We start from the raw sequence: 18,635 nt of genomic DNA, 5'->3' as shown, positions 1-18,635 counted from the left end.
TAACAGACTCTGCTAACTCAGAAATAGTACCTCGGGTTAAGAACTTTGCTTCAGGTTAAGAACGGACATCCGGAACAAATTAAGTACTGAACCCGAGGTACCATTTTAATGGGATTTTTTTCTGGTTGAACGTAGGAATGTGTGGTGTTTTTAAAGCATTCCAAGGCTCTTTGTTGATGCTGCAAACAGGGCGACTTCTCTGGAAATAAATGGCATAGTACATTATTACTGACTTAAGTGCAAATTTAAGATACCAGAAAATGCAAAGGAAGACAATGTGTCTTGATCTTTATTAGTTCCCTCATTGCTTTCCTTTTTGTGAAGGGCTTGGAGAAAAGGTTGAGGTTTTTAATTGCCGGTGAACCTGGTGTACGTGCGAGACGTGTACCCTTTTCTTGCACATGCAAGTCTTGTGACCAGTGTCTGAAGATCCTTGTGACTTGGCATCTGGCAAAGAATGGGATGATCCTTGGACTGTTCATTGCCTTTTGCTCTGCTGCATGCTAACTCTGCTAGATTGGTATCAAATATTAATAAAGAAATATTTGTTTTGGAACCAAGGGATCTTTCCCTTGGAAATGAATATCCCAATCTTCTTTAGAGGACAAGATGCAGAATTAGCAAAACAGAGAAGGAACACTCTGACCTTATTCCTCCACTCCCTTGTGACTAGACTCATTTGTGAGAAAGGAATAACATACACGTCAACTGTCCTGAATTTTCTGAGGCTGCCTTGAAAGCAATTAAATACAAAAACATGGTGTGTATGCATAAGCTAAAGCAAAATAACAAAATGTACACGGAAAGGCTGATTTGAAAATTTAATTTATGGGAATGGCAGTGGATTCAGCATCAAATGTTATTGAGTAAAAGATAGATGGAGTAGCTAGCCTATAGCACATCTTTCCAACATAAGTTGTGTCAAAAATACTCCAAAAAACACTATTGCCACAATTAGGTCACTTGAAATGATAAATAATTGTTGTTCACCAATCTTATTATCAAACAAGCTTCACTGAAAAAATATTTTCTGGTACCCTGATCTTAATATGAAATTCTATTCTATCATAGTTATACCAGAACACAAAGTCTGTTGGTTACACCTGAAACCTTAAAGGTATGCTGTTACCATTCATACTGGAAATGTTGCCAAATACTGCTTACCTAAATGTTACGATACAAATGCCCATAAAAGGGGTTAAGCTGATTAAACAACATTTAAATATAAGAAGTCAGGTCAAGATGTGAATTTAGACCTGAAGGAATCATTGTCTTCGAACGGTACCTTTATATGTAAGGTTCCCTTGGCCGTAATCTATGTTCAGTATTTACAATACAACTTTTATTGTATTGATGGAATTGATTATTTACATGAGCAGGGTCTCATGGTTTTAAAAATGTTTCTAGATCGTATATTGAACGGACAGCAATATTTTTTTGTGTGTTTGGCTTTTGTCAGGTCTGCAGGCATGCACGGAAGTTTCCGATAAGAATTAATGAGCCTCCGACAGACTTATAGTCCATTTATTTACAATAACACAGAGTGGCATCGAGCCAACTTCTCTCAAGACATCAGTTGCTCAGTCTGAGTCTCCTGCCCAGTTCCCCATCATCCTGCCCCTGTGCTTCCATTGCTCCTTAACCCTTTCCTCCCTCCTAATCCGAGGGGAAGGAGCAGCATCACCGCTGCTCTCAAAGGCAGAGCCTTCCAGACGTTCCCTCCCTCCTGGTTACATAGCAAAGTTATCAGGGCTGTCTATTTCCCTCAAGCTCCAACTGTGATACTACTGAATCTGCTATTCTCCCTGTTACTGGGAATCTTGAAGGAAGGGCCCCCCAGTTCTTCTCTTCCTCCTCTGTTAAAGGCTGCTCTGTCTGAGACTGTCTTTCTTCCTGGTCAGAGTCAGACCAGTCTCTGGCATGCAACGCTGGCCAGCCCCTGACAGCTTTACAGTAATACACTGATGAAGAAAGTATTTGGAAACGGGTGTTTCATGCTAGCTACTCCATGTTTTTGCTGATTAGCATATGTTGCTGAATATGCTACTATTCACATATAATGAATTTTCAAGTCAGACTTTTTGTGCATGTTTTGTTTGGTTTTCGTTTTTTGCTTTATGGAAGCAATTAACCCATCATGGATTGTTCCTTAAGCTGGTCTTAAGCTTGCAGCTACCTTTCACTTTGTAGCGTAGCTGCAATTTAGCCCACGTCCCTTTGAAGAGTCACTTGGTTCCCCATCTTCCCTGGGCGCCAAGTTGACATTGAGATTGGGAAGGGGGCTTGACATTAGGAGGGTGTCACTGGCCATACACTGAAAGATTGTCAGTGAACTACTATGCATGAGGGGATATGGGGTGGGCTGCCTGCGTACACATGTGTCTTGCGGGGCACCCCCATGTCCTATTTACACTGAGGAGCCCCACCCTGGTCTTCTGTAGAGATTTGAAATGTCAGAGAATCTAACAGATAGTAATCAGCACTCCTGCCAAACTTCAAGCCTCCATGATTCTCTGGGGAGAAACCATGACATTTAAACATTTCCAGGGATTGTAACCTGGATATAAAAGAGAGAGGAGTTAGAGTTACTGAGGAGGCTTGCAGATTCATTTTTAAAGCAGTTTTTCTACCACTACTGATGAATGTGAATGTTACAAGACAGGGGCTCCTCTACTCCTTGGGGAACATGTGTCTGTGTATCTGTTTTGTTCCCTTAGATGCAATATTGGTGTGCACTCTCTCTGCCTCTGTCCCCGAAGGCATGATGATTATGTGGCAAGCAGGTGGCCAATCAGGTAACACCTCCAGCATCATAAGTGCAAGCATTGGTAGCACATCATCAATCAGAGTTGGACTACAATTCCTTTTTTCGGGGAGGTACACCTGTCAAATTTCCCTCCCTGAGTCCCAAACTGAAGTCAATGAACCTGAAGGTAAAAACTCTTGACACAGTTGGGACTTAGTTTTCCTTTGAAAAGTATGGTTTGGGAGCGGGATAATTGTTTCCAGATTGCTTAAGATCGTCTCAGGGATTGACCATTTCAAGACTGCTTCATTCTTAATTTAGAAATTTATTTCTGCTTTCCATTATGGCGTGTTGAGATAAGACTTTCCCCACCAGTTGCCATGATATCGGTGCTAGTATTGACTAAAGACACAACTTGAAATTGCAACCAGTCCGGTGGAGGTCTGAACAATAATTCTCCTCTTATCTCTGCAGAAAGGTTTTCACCGTTCTTGAACAATACTAAATGCATGTTTTTATGGGGTGGGCTGCCTGCGTCCACATGTGTCTTGCGGGGCACCCCCATATCCCATTTACACTGAGGAGCCCTAGTTCCCCTGGTTGGGGGGCTGGGAGGGATACACGCCCAATACCTATATTTGAACGGTTAATAAAGTTGTGGCCAAATTTCCATTCCATAACACGTTGTCATGAGTCATTATTCCTTTCTGGTTGTCCCTGGGAAGGTCGCCACCTGGTCACGCAATGTTTACCCAGCCTAGGGAGACTTAGATGAACAGGTGGAGCACGTCTATTGGAGATTTTTATGTCCTTGCCTTGGTGGCCCATTCCACACATTTAAGGAGCTACCTAGGTAACTGTGCAGAGGTTATGGGATATGGTGTGGGATGTAATACATCAGTACAGTCAATTACAACATGCTTTGCTTCCTAGAGTGGACGCTGTCTGGCGGGTGTTTAACTTCCTGTTCCCCCTGTAAGTGACTCAGCAGATGGGCATGGTTCTATAAAAGGGCAAGTCACGCAGTCATCTTGTCTCAGTTAACTCTCAGTTCATTCTCGCAACCATTTTGTTTTCTGCTGGCTCTCAGCCAGCAGCACTTGGGCCCATCCTGACAAATGATATAAGCCACGTTCTATGTTTGCAACCTGAAGCTTAAAGCCTGCCTTCTAGGATGTGTACTGTGAACAACTTGTGAGTAAACTTATTGTTATACTTTTAAAGACAGACTTGTGAGTCTTTATTGTATTTTCAGAGGGAGAAAAGGGGACACCAGGAATAACCCATCTAGGTAAACCAGATTGGATTAGTCATTTTGTAGAGATTCAAACAAATCTAGTGAAATATACTCGAGGTCAAGTGTGGATTTCATGCTCTTTATTCAGCTCATATAGGCGAGGAATGGAAGTTCCCCCCAAACGTCTGCTTTATATACATTACTTACACAATTTGCCCCATGTTATTGGCTAATTCTAGTATTCTCCTGTAGGCCAATCAGATTGCGGATTCACTTCCACCTGGAGTTGGGTTGGGTGGCTCCTGTGGACCAATCAGACTATTGCATTCTGGATCCTATTGTTCTAGGACCAATCAGACTCTTGCATTCTGAATCATATTGTTCTAGGACCAATCAAACTGCTGCATTTTGGATCCTATTCAACTCAGTACATAACATCTACCAACTAGCTTCCGTGAATATAGAGGGGATTTGCTCTGCTACATCACTCACTAGCATAAGTGAAGGAAGGATACTACTTAACAAATATTTCCTTGCCTATTACAGTGGTACCTCGGGTTAAGTGCTTAATTTGTTCTGGAGGTCCGTACTTAACCTGAAACTATTAGACCACTTTAGCTAATGGGGCCTCCTGCTGCTGCTGCGCCGCGACTGCACGATTTCTGTTCTCATCCTGAAGCAAAGTTCTTAACCTGAGGTAATATTTCTGGCTTAGCGGAGTCTGTAACCAGAAGCGTATGTGTCAGGGTTGCTTCCAGATCCTAGCTCACAGACGATCACGCTAGCCAGCGTTCACTTTATAAAAGTCTTTATTGAGTTAGTTTCCAATTGCAAACTGCCGCATGCAGCCCTACGTCTTATCAGCTAGACCGGCGGAGCTCCGTCTGAGTCCCCGCCTCCTGTACACCAACTTAATACCCTAGCCCAGTGTTTCCCAAATGTTTTTGGGCAACGGCACACCTGTTAGCCGGAAAAAAATCTCGCGGCACACCACCATTAAAGCCCCGCCCCCGTGACGTCAGCGCGCAGCGTCACGCCGGGAGGGACGCACAGAAATGAAAGTTTTTTCCCTCCCCCTTGCCGGGGTGGGAGGAGGCAGCAGAGCGAGGGCAGCTGAGGCGGCGGCGGCAGCTGAGGCGGCGGCGGCTGCGATAGCGGGCGGAGGAGGAGCCGTCGCCGGGAGTTGCTGCTGCTGCTGTTGCTGCTGCTGCCCGGACATGCCGGCCTCCTCCTCCTCCGCTGTCTCGCGCGCCTCCCTTTTGCGCGCGCTGCCCCGCCGCTCGGCACCACCACCGCGGAGCCGCCCCGGCTCGACGCGGATCCTCGCCGCCGCCGCCGCCTCTCGCCGCCGCCTCTCGCCCGCCTCCCTCCCACGGCACACCAGCCGGTGTCTCACGGCACAGTAGTGTGCCGCGGAACACCGGTTGGGAAACACTGCCCTAGCCTTACTCCACCTTTTCCGCCTTTCCCTTCTTCTCTGGGTCCCTCTGCCCCCCGTGGTCTCTTCCTTCCGGGACTCTTCTGACGCTGACCCCCCGGACCCTTCTGTCTCCTTGCGGCGGGCTTTAGGACCTGGCTCCCTTTCCGGGCTGCTTACTGTGCCGCCTTCCTGTGCATTTGAACTTGGCGCGCGCGCCCAACCTTCCACTTTCTGCTTGACCGTTCCTTCTCTCTCCGATGGAGATGGCCACTCCTGACTTATGTCCTCCCCCCTGCGGCGAGCCGCCGTATCCCGATGCCTGGCGCCCTTCCTCCCCACTGCGCTCTGGTGGGGATGTTGGCCCCGATTTCCAACTGCTGCTCTCTGAACCCCCTTTTGTCCCTTCTTCCTGGGGTGTCCCCCTAAGCTCCCCCCTTGCTCTGGTCACTGGCACTCCTTTCTGTGAATCTTCCGATTCACTGGAAAGACTCGGAGATCTCGGGTCGTCGTCATCACTCATCTTTCCTTCGGACTCCTCCCCCTCGCTCTCTGTTTCCTCCCTTGCCCTCGCCTCTGCTCCTGAACCCCTGACATCCATCCCCCCCTCGAAGCCCCCCTTCCCCCCTCCCCTCCTTCAGGCGTGGGTGCTGGGTGCTCCATTGTCATGGGGGTGAATGCCGGATACAGTTCGCTTCCTGTGGCGGGCATCCAACTGAAGACTTCCGGTTCTCCCTCCCTGCGCTCTTCGACGACGGTCACCTCCTCTTCCATCTCTGTGCCGCCGTGCTCGAACCCAAGATCCTCCCCGAACACGTCCCAGTCAGTCTCTGCCTCGGTCGCTCCCGGGTCCGTCGCTCGACCTGGAACCTCCAGCCACTTCCTGCGCCACTGCTCCTCTGGTCGATCATGCCACCAATAAGAGGGTTCTGAGGCAGATCCCGAGGGTGACCCCTCCGGGGAACGCGTGTCCAGTGTCGGTTCCTCGTCCGAGTCGAACCCCAGGAACGTGCTGGCTGAAAGCGTGGGTGTGAAAAGCCAGTCGTCGAAAAACTCGGCTGGCATGGGCCTGTGCGGGAAGAGGGCATGAAACTCGTCTTTGAGCAGGGGTTCTTCCAAAGCGTAGCCCGGCACCCAGCTGTTGGCACTGGCTGGGGTGCCTTCTCTGGTGAGAAGATATTCTACTCCCTCTTCCCCCCATCTCGAGTCCAAAATCTCTGTGACCTCGTTGATGGGCTCCTCCTGTGGCACTCCCCCCTGCTCGGTCCCCTCCCGGAGTGGACTCGGTGCTGTTCCTGGCTCCTGAAATCTGTGAGGTGCCTTGTAGGGAGTGAGCACCGATCTGTGGAACACCGGATGCATCCTGGATCCCTCCGGAAGTGTCAGCCGGAAGGCCACCGGGTTGACCTGTGCCTCGACTTGGTAGGGCCCCAGTTGTTTATGCCCTAGCTTCTTCTTTGCTAACGATCTGGCCGGCACCGCGTGGGCTGCCAACCAGACCCAGTCGCCCACTTGGATCTCTTCGCCAACCCTCCTGTGTTTGTCTGCTTGCACCTTGTATGCGTGCTTAGCTAGCTCCAGCTGTCGCCGGAGATGATCGTGGACCTCCTGCAACTCCGACGCGAACGCGTCCGCTGCCTGCGGCTCCCCCTCCCCCATTCTTTCCAGTCCCGGGAAGGTTCTGGGGTGCCTGCCATTGTTGGCGAAGAACGGCGTCACCCCTGTGGACACGTGCTTCGTGTTGTTGTAGGCGAACTCGGCGAGTGGCAGGTAATCCACCCACGTTGCAGGCTGTTGATTTGCATAACATCTCAGGTACTGCTGCATGATGGCATTGACTCGCTCCGCTTGCCCGTTGGTCTGCGGGTGTCTCGCCGACGCCAGGTTGATCTTGACGTTCAGGAAGCCCATCGAGATGAACTGTCGCCCCCTGTCGGACAGTATAGACCGCGGCAGACCGTGAACCTTGAACACGTGATCTATGAACAGTTTGGCGGTTTGTTCCGCCGTGGCCACCTTCGCACACGGAATGAAATGCGCCATCTTGGTGAACAAGTCCACCACCACTAGCACTGCTGTCTTGCCCCTCGAGCTGGGTAGATCCGTGACAAAGTCCAGGGCCACTCTCTCCCATGGTTCGAACGGGGTTTGCAGCGGTTCCAGCAGTCCCGCCGGCGGTCTGTGCACTGGCTTGGCCCTCTGTCAGGTGTCGCACCTCGCCACGTAGTCTGCGACTTCCCCTCTCATTCTGGGCCACCAGAAGTCTCTAGCGACTAATTCCATCGTCTTCTCCGTGCCAAAGTGCCCGGCAGTGGGCGCGTCGTGCAACTGCTGCAGTACCTTGGCGCGAAGTTCGTCTCCCGGCACGTAGATGGCCCCTTTACGGATGAGCAATCCATCGCGCTCCTGGAACTCGTTGGTCGTCGCTGTGCCCCTGTGCACCTCTGCCAATTTTGCTTGCGCGAAGGAGTCGTCCTGCAACGCTCGCCATACCGCATCCAGGTCAACCGTTGCCGAAGCGCACGCCCACGCTGTCGGTGCGAAGATGTGCATGGCCGTCGCTGGCTTCGCCTCCTCCAGGTATTGCGGTTTACGGGATAGGGCATCCGCCATGACGTTGGTGTCTCCTGGGACATACTCTATCCGGAAGTCGAAGTCCGCAAAGAACTCTGCCCAACGTATCTGCCTCTGGTTCAGGAACTGCGCTGTGCGCCAGTGCTCTAGATTCTTGTGGTCCGTGCATACCTGCACTGTGTGCTTGGCGCCGATCAGGAAGTGCCTCCACGCCTTGAATGCTGCATGAATGGCGAGCAATTCCCTGTCCCAGATGGTGTAGTTCTGTTCCGACTTGCTGAGCTTCCTTGGAGTAGAACGCTCCTGGCCTCCAAGCCCCCTGCGGGTCTTGCTGCAACAGGACTGCTCCCACGGCTCTGTCTGAAGCGTCTGTCTCCACCCTCATCGGTCTGCTGGGGTTGACATGTAGTAGCTGCTCTTCCGACGCGAAGAGACGCTTGAGTGCCTGAAAGGACTGCTCCGCCTGCTCCGTCCAGATGAACTTCTTTTTCTTGGAGCTGAGCGTGTCTGTGATGGCCGCCGTCTGCATTGCAAATCCCTTGATAAACTTGCGATAGAAGTTCGCAAAGCCGATAAACCGCTGGACCTCCTTGCGGTTGCGCGGGCTTTTCCAATCCAACACGGCGCGAACCTTGGCGCTGTCCATGGCGAGCCCCTTGTCTGACAACTTGTAGCCCAGGAAATCCACCTCCGACACGTCGAACTGGCACTTTTCCAGCTTGGCGTACAGCCTATGCTGCTGCAGTCTGCTCAGCACTTCCTTGACATCTCTGTCGTGGGCCTGCTGTGATTCAGAAAATATCAGGATGTCATCCAGGAAGCAGACACACTTCTTGTAGATGAGCCCCGCTAACACGTGATGCATGAAAGCTTGAAAACAGTGGGAGCCATTTTGCAGTCCAAACGGCATAACTCTGTATTCGTAGGTGCCCAGGGGCGTGAACATGGCTGTCTTCCACTCATCGCCTTCCCGCACGCGAATGAGGTTGTACGCCCCGCGCAGGTCCAACTTGGTGAACACGCATCCTTTGCGCACCGTCGCTAGGAGGTCGTCGATCCTGGGCATGGGGAAATCCGATGGCTTGGTCATGCTGTTTAAGGTCCGATAGTCCACTACGAGCCTTTTTTGTGGCGTGTCTTTCTTCTTGACAAAGAATACAGGACTGCCCCCCACTGCCCTGGACTCCCGGATGAAACCGCACTCCAAATTATGATCTATGAACTCCTTGAGTTCCTGTAGTTCGTCCTCAGACATAGAATACAGCTTCCCTTTTGGCAGCGCCGCCCCTGGCAGGAGGTCAATCTTGCAGTCATATGGTCTGTGGGAGGGTAGCTTGTCCGCCTCCTTCTCGCAGAAAACCTCCAAAAATCCTGCGTATTTGTGGGGGACTGCTTGCAGCGTTCCCAGCTGCAGCTGTGACTCCTCTTCCTCTCCCTCCTGCCGGGGCAGGATGCAGTGTTCAGCACAATAGGAAGAGCCGAAGACCAGCTGCCGCTGGTACCAAGCCAGCGTCGGGCTGTGCCTGTCCAGCCAACTCATGCCCAATACGATAGGTGTGTCCGACAGTTGGGTGACATTAAAACTGATGATTTCCCTGTGATTCCCAAGTCGCATCACCATTGGCGGCGTTTGCTTCACCACCTGCCCCCCGAGCAGCTCCCTGCCATCCACCGTGACAACCTGCAGGGGCAGCGTGGCAGGCAGCAACTGTATAGCGTGCCGATCGACGAAGTCTTGCCCTATAAAGTCCGCGTTGCTGCCAGAGTCAACAGTGATTGGCACGTCCATTGTGAGTCCATTGGGTAGCTGGAGCGATGCGGTGAGCTGCACTACTGGTTTGGGCGGGAGGGGGTCTGTGGGCTGCAAAATCTCTGGGGACTGCTTCACTGACTCATCTGGCTGGGCCCCAGTGCCTCTGTCTCCAGCCAGACTCCGTCGTTTCCCTGCTGTGGTTCTCTGTGCTGAGTAGCTGCAGTTACTGTTGCAGAGGCTGCAGTGTGTTTGTGGATCCTCTGGGGACACTCTTTCGCCATGTGCTGAGGACTGTCGCAGATGTAGCACTTCCGGTTCCCTCTAGGAGGCTTCGCCTTGACTGCTCCCGGCGCTAGGGCTCTGGTAGCTGACTGAGCCCTGGCACCTCCAACCTCCATAGGTTCCGCTCCCCCTCCTGGCGGAGGCGTAGATTGCGCACGCGCTGCTTCCCTGGGAACGAAGGAAAACCCTCTCGCTGGTTCACGCCCTCCGCGCCCTTCGTCCCTGCTCCACGGACGTTCTTCCAGACGCACCCCAACCGTCAGCGCCCTCTGAACGACCTCCTGCGTGCTCCGGGGTCTCTCCCCCCTCGCAATTTCGTCTTTAACCGCGCCGCTCAAGCCTTCCCACAAAAGGTCTCTGACTGGAGCTGAATCTCTGTCCCATTCCAGGGCACTGACCAGTGCAAAAAAGCGGGCATGATACTGCCTTACACTGGCCCTCCCCTGCTTCAGTCCGTGTATCTCTTTCCGGGCAAGATCCACGTCTATGCTTGATAAAAAGCACGCATCCATAGCTTTAATGAAGGCATCCGCACTTCGGAGCGCCGGATCCTTATCTCTCCACAAATTGCGCAGCCATGCTTTAGCATCTCCATGCAAATGGGACAGGATAAACCCCACCTTCTCTTGCTCATCTCTAAAGTCCTTGTCCAGCAGTTGCAGCGCACACTGTACATCTGCTCGGAAGTTGGGGTACTGTTGTAAATTCCCATCGAAGTGAGATACTAGACCGCCTGCTCTTCTCCGCAACCCAATTCCCTCCGGTTTGGGTGTCAGTTGCCCTTGCTTCGTAAGCATTTCCAACCTGATCTGGAGATCCTTGTAGGCGGCGGCTGCTTCCCCCTCTCTCTTCCTGGATGCGAGTATCTCGGCATTCAGTTGTGTCACTGCTTCTCGCAGATCCGCTATCTGCTGTTCGGCAGTCATCTTGTCTGCCGTTCGTGAGCTCGCGAGTAGGCACCAGTCTTCACCTCCTTACTGCGAGGCTTTAGGTGCCAAAACTGGGGACGGAGCTTACTGTCAGGGCTGCTTCCAGATCCTAGCTCACAGAGGATCACGCTAGCCAGCGTTCACTTTATAAAAGTCTTTATTGAGTTACAGTTTCCAGTTGCAAACTGCCGCATGCAGCCCTACGTCTTATCAGCTAGACCGGCGAAGCTCCGTCTGAGTCCCCGCCTCCTGTACACCAACTTAATACCCTAGCCTTACTCCACCTTTTCCGCCTTTCCCTTCTTCTCTGGGTCCCTCTGCCCCCCGTGGTCTCTTCCTTCCGGGACTCTTCTGACGCTGACCCCCCGGACCCTTCTGTCTCCTTGCGGCGGGCTTTAGGACCTGGCTCCCTTTCCGGGCTGCTTACTGTGCCGCCTTCCTGTGCATTTGAACTTGGCGCGCGCGCCCAACCTTCCACTTTCCGCTTGACCGTTCCTTCTCTCTCCGATGGAGGTGTGGCCACTCCTGACTTATGTCCTCCCCCCTGCAGCGAGCCGCCGTATCCCGATGCCTGGCGCCCTTCCTCCCCACTGCGCTCTGGTGGGGACGTTGGCCCCGATTTCCAACTGCTGCTCTCTGAACCCCCTTTTGTCCCTTCTTCCTGGGGTGTCCCCCTAAGCTCCCCCCTTGCTCTGGTCACTGGCGCTCCTTTCTGTGAATCTTCCGATTCACTGGAAAGACTCGGAGATCTCGGGTCGTCGTCATCACTCATCTTTCCTTTGGACTCCTCCCCCTCGCTCTCTGTTTCCTCCCTTGCCCTCGCCTCTGCTCCTGAACCCCTGACAGTATGTAACCCGAGGTACCACTGTATCCTAAACATCCCCACAAGGGGGATGTTTTTAGCTCTCCTTGGTTTTCAAGCCCAGCCTGTGCACCAACCTGAACATGCCAATACCTTCTCTGGAAAGACTGGGATGCTGGGTGTCTTCCATATAATGTTGGGAAATGGACGCTTGCCCCTTCCTCCGAGTGGGTGGCTGTTGCAGATCCTCGTGCTTGGTCGCCGTCCCCAAGCAGTCAGAACGCAGATGGTCAGGTAGCCATCTAAGGGTTCCCCATGACACCTGAGGAGCTGGCAGGATAAGAGGCCTGCTTGGGTGAGAGGGGATGCTTTGCTGCTGAAAGGGCACCAGCAGCCCACCTGCCAGGGCAGCCACTGAGACATAAAAGCCAGCAACACCTTCTGCCCTCAATAATTTTTTCTAGAACCTCCACTATCTGACTGTGTCCTCAAGTAAGCCTAACGGGCCACAGATTTTCCTACTTGGGGCCACATGCACAATGACCCCCGGTCTTCTGTAGAGATTTGAAATGTCAGAGAATCTAACAGATAATAATCAGCACTCCTGCCAAACTTCAAGCCTCCATGATTCTCTGGGGAGAAACCATGACATTTAAACATTTCCAGGGATTGTAACCTGGATATAAAAGAGAGAGGAGTTAGAGTTACTGAGGAGGCTTACAGATTCATTTTTAAAGCAGTTTTTCTACCACTACTGATGAATGTGAATGTTACAAGACAGGGGCTCCTCTACTCCTTGGGGAACATGTGTCATTGAGAGGAGCAATATTTTCTGACCAGAAAGCAGAATGTAGGTAGATTCTGGGAAAGCCTCATGTAGTTTCAGATATTATGATCAACGAGTTGGGATAAAGTTTGGGGACATCTTGCTGCTGTGCAGCTGATGTGAAAAATAAAGAAGTGAGGCATGTCCTTCGGAATAACCCTGCCATGCTGAATACATCAGTTGCTTAAAACATGGTGCTAATATGGCCCAGAACGTACCTTACGTAGCACTGGTAATAGTGCCAGTTCCACATATAGGGATGTTGTACATGAATAAAGGGCTTTTGTGATATCATGTTGTACTTTAATGTTCTGTGCTGCCTGTGATCTGCTAATGAAGGGTGGTATACAAATTTAATAATAACAATTAAATTATCTCAATTACACTCAAGCTTCTGGAAGGACTTTCTGAGAACCTCACAGAATAGCCTCTTCTTGGATTTTCTGGGTGGAGCTACTGATGGAAAACATATCTCACCGTAGTCTCCCAGGATGCTATATAAGCAGGCCTGGTGGCCCACATGCCATTCACACTGAATCCGAAAATGTGGGCCAAGATCTTCTTACCATTTGTGGGACTCCTTTGCGGGGCCAGCCTGCCACTGACTTCTTCTCAGGCTGCTCCAGGTGAGTTTGCTTCTCTTTCCTTCCTCTTTGCAGCCTTCTCATGCATGTACCTGAAATCTGGGCATCTGGGACCACCCTTGGAAACAGAGCAATAACAACCCTTGGATTCTCTTACTCCAACTTTTTGCTTATTTGCCAGCAGTAAATGGGATAGTCATTTCAAAGTCTTTCCAAAAACACCCTTTTATTAACATTTGCAAGTGCCTGTTTCTGTGTGCTGAGACCGTTGTAGGTTTAGGGGACAGAAGAGACATTCCCTGGTGATCAATGAGGTGACAGATGTCTCAGTCGGATCACCCTCACAACTGTCTTGAGACATCTCCTGGGGCTCCCAAGTTCAATCATGTATGAGACAATGTGTGCAGAACTAGGAATACACACGATGGAATATTGGGTGTGGGCTAGCACTATAAAATACGGGTTGCATTTCCATTTTGTTGCCAGCCTTTGAGTCTACTCTCTGACCTACTTACGGACTCTGATAAATCCAGAAGTTCCAACTCTTACATAGGAAAATCAGATCTATTGGTATTCAAATCAGATATTGAAACCCTTGTATAATTCGAGTGAGCAATATATTTATTGAAATGGTCAAAACAGATTAAGGTACATGGGGTGGGGGGACAACATCAAGTCATGTGTAAATAAAATTTGCTCCCCCAAGATAACAGAGTCACATATCTCAAAATTAATAATTTCTGTCCAACTCAGGACCTTTATCTTAGCCCGACTGAATGTTTTTCCTTCAGCTTTTGTCAAGGGCAGATTTTTAAACATCCCCAGAAATGATAGACATTGTGGATGTTCTTTGAATGTGCCGGACACTGTAGAACATATCCTTTTCTAATGTCCATTTTACAACCTGCTACGCAAACACATTCTACCCCCCCTTTTGCGTAGTCTACCATCACGGCACAATGAAAATATCCGATTCTGTCTGTCTGACATTAACCCAGAATTAACTGCTAGGGGGGCTGAGGTTTTGTTAATAGTATCTCTTGGAGAGCTAAATGGCACTATTTAGCGGGAAGAAATCTCAATGAAATTCCTCATCATTATATATTTCACGTGGCTGTTTATTTGTATATATTTTAAATGTTTTAGGATGCCCTATATCTGTAATGCCTAGAAAGGTTTGCATGAAGTAAGTAAGTAAGCATTACAGGAGGTTGGACTAGATGAACACTGGGGTCCCTTCCAATTCTAGAATTCTATGATTCCACAAAAGGAGAATATGCATGGGAAAGAGGGTCAGAGAGAAGGAAAATCACAGGGGTGTAGAGAAGAACAGATAGCAGACAAAAGCAAGACTGAAAGGACTGAGATAAAAGCAGAGGTTTTAACCTATGGCATTTATTCATTTGCTGATTTTAAAATCATTTCTAAACTGCTGAAATCTTAAACAGTGCACTAAGGAACATAAAAACTTTAAAGCAATATCAGAAAAACCCTAAAAACAGTAATATAAAGTCATTAAAAAACCAGGAATTTCATCTGTCTGTCTGTCTGTCTATTTTGTTCCCTTAGGTGCAATATTGGTGTGCACTGCCGCTATCTCTGTCCCCGAAGGCATGATGATTACGTGGCAGGCAGGTGGCCAATCAGGTAACACCTCCGGCATCATAAGTGCACGCATTGGTAACACATCATACCTCAGCCTTTCAGTACAAGAAGTTGAGCAGGAGGTAACGTTCGTCTGTCGACTATCCATCCCTGGGTCCCAAACAAAAGTCAATGAACCTGATGGTAAAAACTCTCGACATATTTGAGACTTAATTTTCCTTTGGAAAGCATGGTTTGGGAGCAGGATGATTGTTTCCAGATTGCTTAAGATTCTCTCAGGGACTGACCATTTCAAGACTGCTTCCTCCTTAATTCAGAAATTTATTTCTGCTTTCCATTATGGCCCGTTGAGATAAGACTTTCCCCACCAGTTGCCATGATATCGGTGCTAGTATTGACTAAAGACACAACTTGAAACTGCAGTCAGTCCGGTGGAGGTCTGAACAGTAATTCTCCTCTTATCTCTGCAGAAAGGTTTTCACCGTTCTTGAACAATACTAAATGCATGTTTTAATCAGAAAGTAACAATGGGAGAAGGAAAGGAAAGAATGTGTACCCTGCAGGGGCCTAGGTGTCTCCCACAATAATTTCCACCCCCATTAAAAACCATTCCCACCTCCAGCCAAGGATCCTTCTAACCTTCATCTGCCTGTTGATAATGCTTACCCAGCATAGGGTGACCTAGATGAACAGATGGTGCCCTTCTATTGGAGGCAGATTTTTATATCCTTGCCCTGGTGGCCAAGTCCACACATTTAAGGAGCTCCGTACCTAGTTAGCTGCTGCAGAGATGGTATCATTGGATATGGGATGTTTTTATCTATCATTGGTTTTCAAACCCGGCCTATACACCAGTGTTTCCCAACCTTTTTTGGGCAAAGGCACACTTGTTTGATGAAAAAAATCTCGAGGCACACCACCATTACAGCCCCGTGACGTCAGCGCGCAGCGTCACGCCAGGAGGGACGCAAGAAAGTGTAAGTTTCAATTTTTTCCCCTCCCCCTTGCCGGGGAACCTCCAAGCTTTGGGGGTGGGGGGGGAGGAGGCAGCAAAGCGAGGCAGGAAGGAGAGCGCGGCTTGGCTGGGTGAGCTTTGGCAGGGGCAGGGAATGAGAGCCGCGAGGCGGGCGCTGCGGACGGAGGCGCTGCCCGCCGAGCTCGCAGGCAGCCAGGCAGGCAGACGGCGAGAGCCCCGCGCTGGGCGGCCTCTCCTCGCCGCCGCCGCCCTGCCTCTCACCGCCCGACTCGCCCGCCTCCCTCCAGGCAACATCTCGCGGCACACCAGGCAACATCTCGCGGCACACTAGTGTGCCGCGGAACAGTGGTTGGGAAACACTGCTATACACCAATACCTTCTCTGGGAAGGCTGGGATGCTTTTTGTGCTGGGCGCTTTCTTTATACATGTTGAGGAAAGGAGCTGTGTAAATATTCCTGGAATCTCCACTATCCCACCGTGTCCTCATCCAGCTCAAGGAAGCCCCATGTATGTGCCACAGATCTTCCTACTCAGGTCCACACACACAAGAACTTCAGTTAAATCCCCTTTGCTCCTTAAAGCTTTCATTAAGGATCTACACCCTCTATCTACAGATTAAAAATGTTTGTCAGAGAATCCAGCAGAAAATAATTAGCACTAAATGGTGTCATAAATGTTGTCCATCAATTATGTCTAAACTTAATAGCTCTTGCCTCTCCCTTTCTCTCATACTTTCCCCACCCCAAAACTTAAAAAGACAAAGGGAACGGTCTCCATGAGAACCTCTATCGCGCCAACCATAAAGAAAGCAGCCTTCAGCAAGCACAGACAATCCTCACCGGCATGGTCATAGGGCTCAATGCAAGTGAAGTTTCTGTCCAGTGGGTGAAGAATGCCCTCCTTGAAGGGCACCATGTGAAGCCCCGAGTCTTGAAGGGCAGCATCAAGGATTCCCTCTTGGCCTTCAGCCAGGTGGTTGTCCCCTACTCTGACTGGAACAACGGCACTTCATACTCCTGTACGTTTACCCGCACAGCAGGCACCGTGGAGCCCACCCCGAGGCCTGAGGAGAAATCCCAGGGTGAAAAGTGAGGCACACCCCATCCTCAGCCTATCCCAGTTTTCCCTCCCCTGCCTATTCCAGATTCAATAATTTCCATGTAATTATGTAGCCTAAGGCTAAATAAAAGTGAGCAAACTAACAGATATTTCTTGATGTGATCACTTGATTAAGGTGGTGGGTGGGTTCTGGAAAGAAGTGGGGAACACATTAATCTCCCTGCCAAATCGTGTTGAAGTTTGATTATTGTAGAAGCAAAGTGTGTTTAGCACATAACCATGAAGGTCACTGGGGGAGCTTTTGGCTAGTCACTGTCTCTTAGCCTATCCTTCCTCACCAGGGTTTAGACTCTAACCGAGCACAGATTTTTGTGTCTTCCCCCCCTCAGCAGAGCATGTCCTATAAAAAGAAAGGTGAGTGGAGTGACAACAATTCCTTTTGCTGACCAGGGTCTTCTGCCTGTTGATCATGTTAACCCAGCATCAGTTGATCTAGATGAACAGGTGGTGTAGTTCTGTTGGAGGCAGATTTTCATATCCTTGCCCTGGTGGTCCAGTCCACACATTAAGGAGCCACATAGCTAGCTGAGATTCCTGCTTTGCAGGGGGTTGGACTAGATGACCCTTGGGACCCTTCCAACTCAATAATTCCACGATTCAAGGAAAAGAAAATATCCATGGCAAAGAGGGTCAGAGAGAAGGCAAATCACAGGGGTGTAGAGACGAACGGATGGCAGATAAAAGCAAGGATTGAAGGACTGAGATGGAAAGCAGAGGTTTTAATCCAAGGCATTTCTTCATGCAATGATTTTAAAATAATTTCTAAGCTGTTTTATATTTAAAAATAATTCACTTAAGGCGTGCAAAAAGACAATGTGCTGCTGCTGTGAAGCATGTGTGAAAAACACAGCAGGTAGGCAAACCCTTCAGAATAACCCTGTCAAGAATTCCTGTGTTCATCAGAATGTCATCATAGCCCTTTCTAGATACTCCTGCTTGTCCTTCCTTCAAGACCACCATTTCCTAAATGCTGCCTGTCCATCAGGTATCTCTAAATCTAATAACTGTTGCCTCTCCTTTTGTCTCATACTAACCCCCACCGGAAACTTAAAAAGTCAAGGCAAATGGTCCCCATGCCAATTTCTATTGCACTGAGAAGAAACCAGCCTTCAGCAAGCACAGACTGTAGATTGATTTATTGCCCAGATAAGCCTGGCGTCCGGCCCGCTTCCAAAGCTGCGCCAGGTCTCTGCATCACAGCCTGCATTCCAATGCTCTGAGTAAACAGCAGAGTCCGGTAGTGTCCAGAGAAATCAGCTGCTGTCTTCTGTGCTTCAGTGGGCACAAAACAGAGTCTCACACAGAGGTACTCATAACTAAAAGCAGCTTTATTTACAGCTTGCAGCAGAAGCTAGCCATTATCTATCACAGCACGGAGCATCGTGAGACACGTCTACTCCACATGAAAATGAAAGCAAAGTAGAACAAAGGACTGAGACTCTCGGAAGTGACGCAGAGTCTCTCCCTGCCCCACAGTAGGCAGAACACACATTCTGAGCTGTTTAACCCTGTAAGCTCAGTTTCTCCTCACACAGAAAATAAGGACATTTCTCACTCTCACTCCGTCCACCATATGAGCCTCCCTCAATGTCACATTTTTTATCTGTTGCCTACTCCTGCAAAACATTTCCTGTCAGATGAAGGTTCAGACGCTTGCCCTGGTGGCCCAGTCCACACATTTCAAGACCTCCCTAAATAGCTAATTTAGGGTGTTCTCGAAGCTACTAACATGTGTTTGACCAAACCGTGGGAGGCAATGGAAGACAGGAGTGCCTGGAGTGCTC

General features: G+C 49.8%; 1 protein-coding gene across 4 annotated transcripts; it reads left to right on the top strand.

Annotated features, from left to right (window-relative positions):
* The first annotated feature begins 2,720 nt into the window (after positions 1-2,720).
* On the top strand, positions 2,721-16,932 carry LOC308572231 (uncharacterized protein). 4 transcript variants are annotated; one of them, XM_081168213.1, is made up of 3 exons: positions 2,721-2,795; positions 14,720-14,938; positions 16,490-16,932. In XM_081168213.1, exons 1-3 carry the CDS (start codon positions 2,762-2,764, stop codon positions 16,822-16,824), a joined length of 588 nt encoding a protein of 195 aa, XP_081024339.1. In that variant the 5' UTR covers positions 2,721-2,761; the 3' UTR covers positions 16,825-16,932. The 4 variants fall into 4 exon arrangements, with proteins under 4 accessions (XP_081024339.1, XP_081024340.1, XP_081024338.1 ...); XM_081168214.1 differs by lacking the exon at positions 2,721-2,795 and adding an exon at positions 13,058-13,192 and having other exon boundaries at positions 14,720-14,797; positions 16,538-16,932; XM_081168212.1 differs by lacking the exon at positions 2,721-2,795 and adding an exon at positions 13,058-13,192 and having other exon boundaries at positions 16,538-16,932.
* Positions 16,933-18,635: the final 1,703 nt, after the last annotated feature.

The sequence above is a fragment of the Podarcis bocagei genome (genome assembly GCF_964188305.1).
Source record: "Podarcis bocagei genome assembly, chromosome: 13".
Taxonomy (NCBI): domain Eukaryota; kingdom Metazoa; phylum Chordata; class Lepidosauria; order Squamata; family Lacertidae; genus Podarcis; species Podarcis bocagei.
The sequence above is the reverse complement of the archived record's forward strand: the minus strand, read 5'-3'. Positions and strand labels throughout refer to the sequence as shown.

Bases quoted from the DNA above. Each gene is read 5' to 3' on its own strand.
- LOC308572231 (XM_081168211.1), top strand. From the start codon at position 13,087: ATGCCATTCACACTGAATCCGAAAATGTGGGCCAAGATCTTCTTACCA. The intron at 13,193-14,719 runs GTGAGTTTGCTT...TTGTTCCCTTAG, and splicing joins TTCTTCTCAGGCTGCTCCAG to GTGCAATATTGGTGTGCACT. The intron at 14,939-16,489 runs GTAAAAACTCTC...AAACTTAAAAAG, and splicing joins AAAAGTCAATGAACCTGATG to ACAAAGGGAACGGTCTCCAT.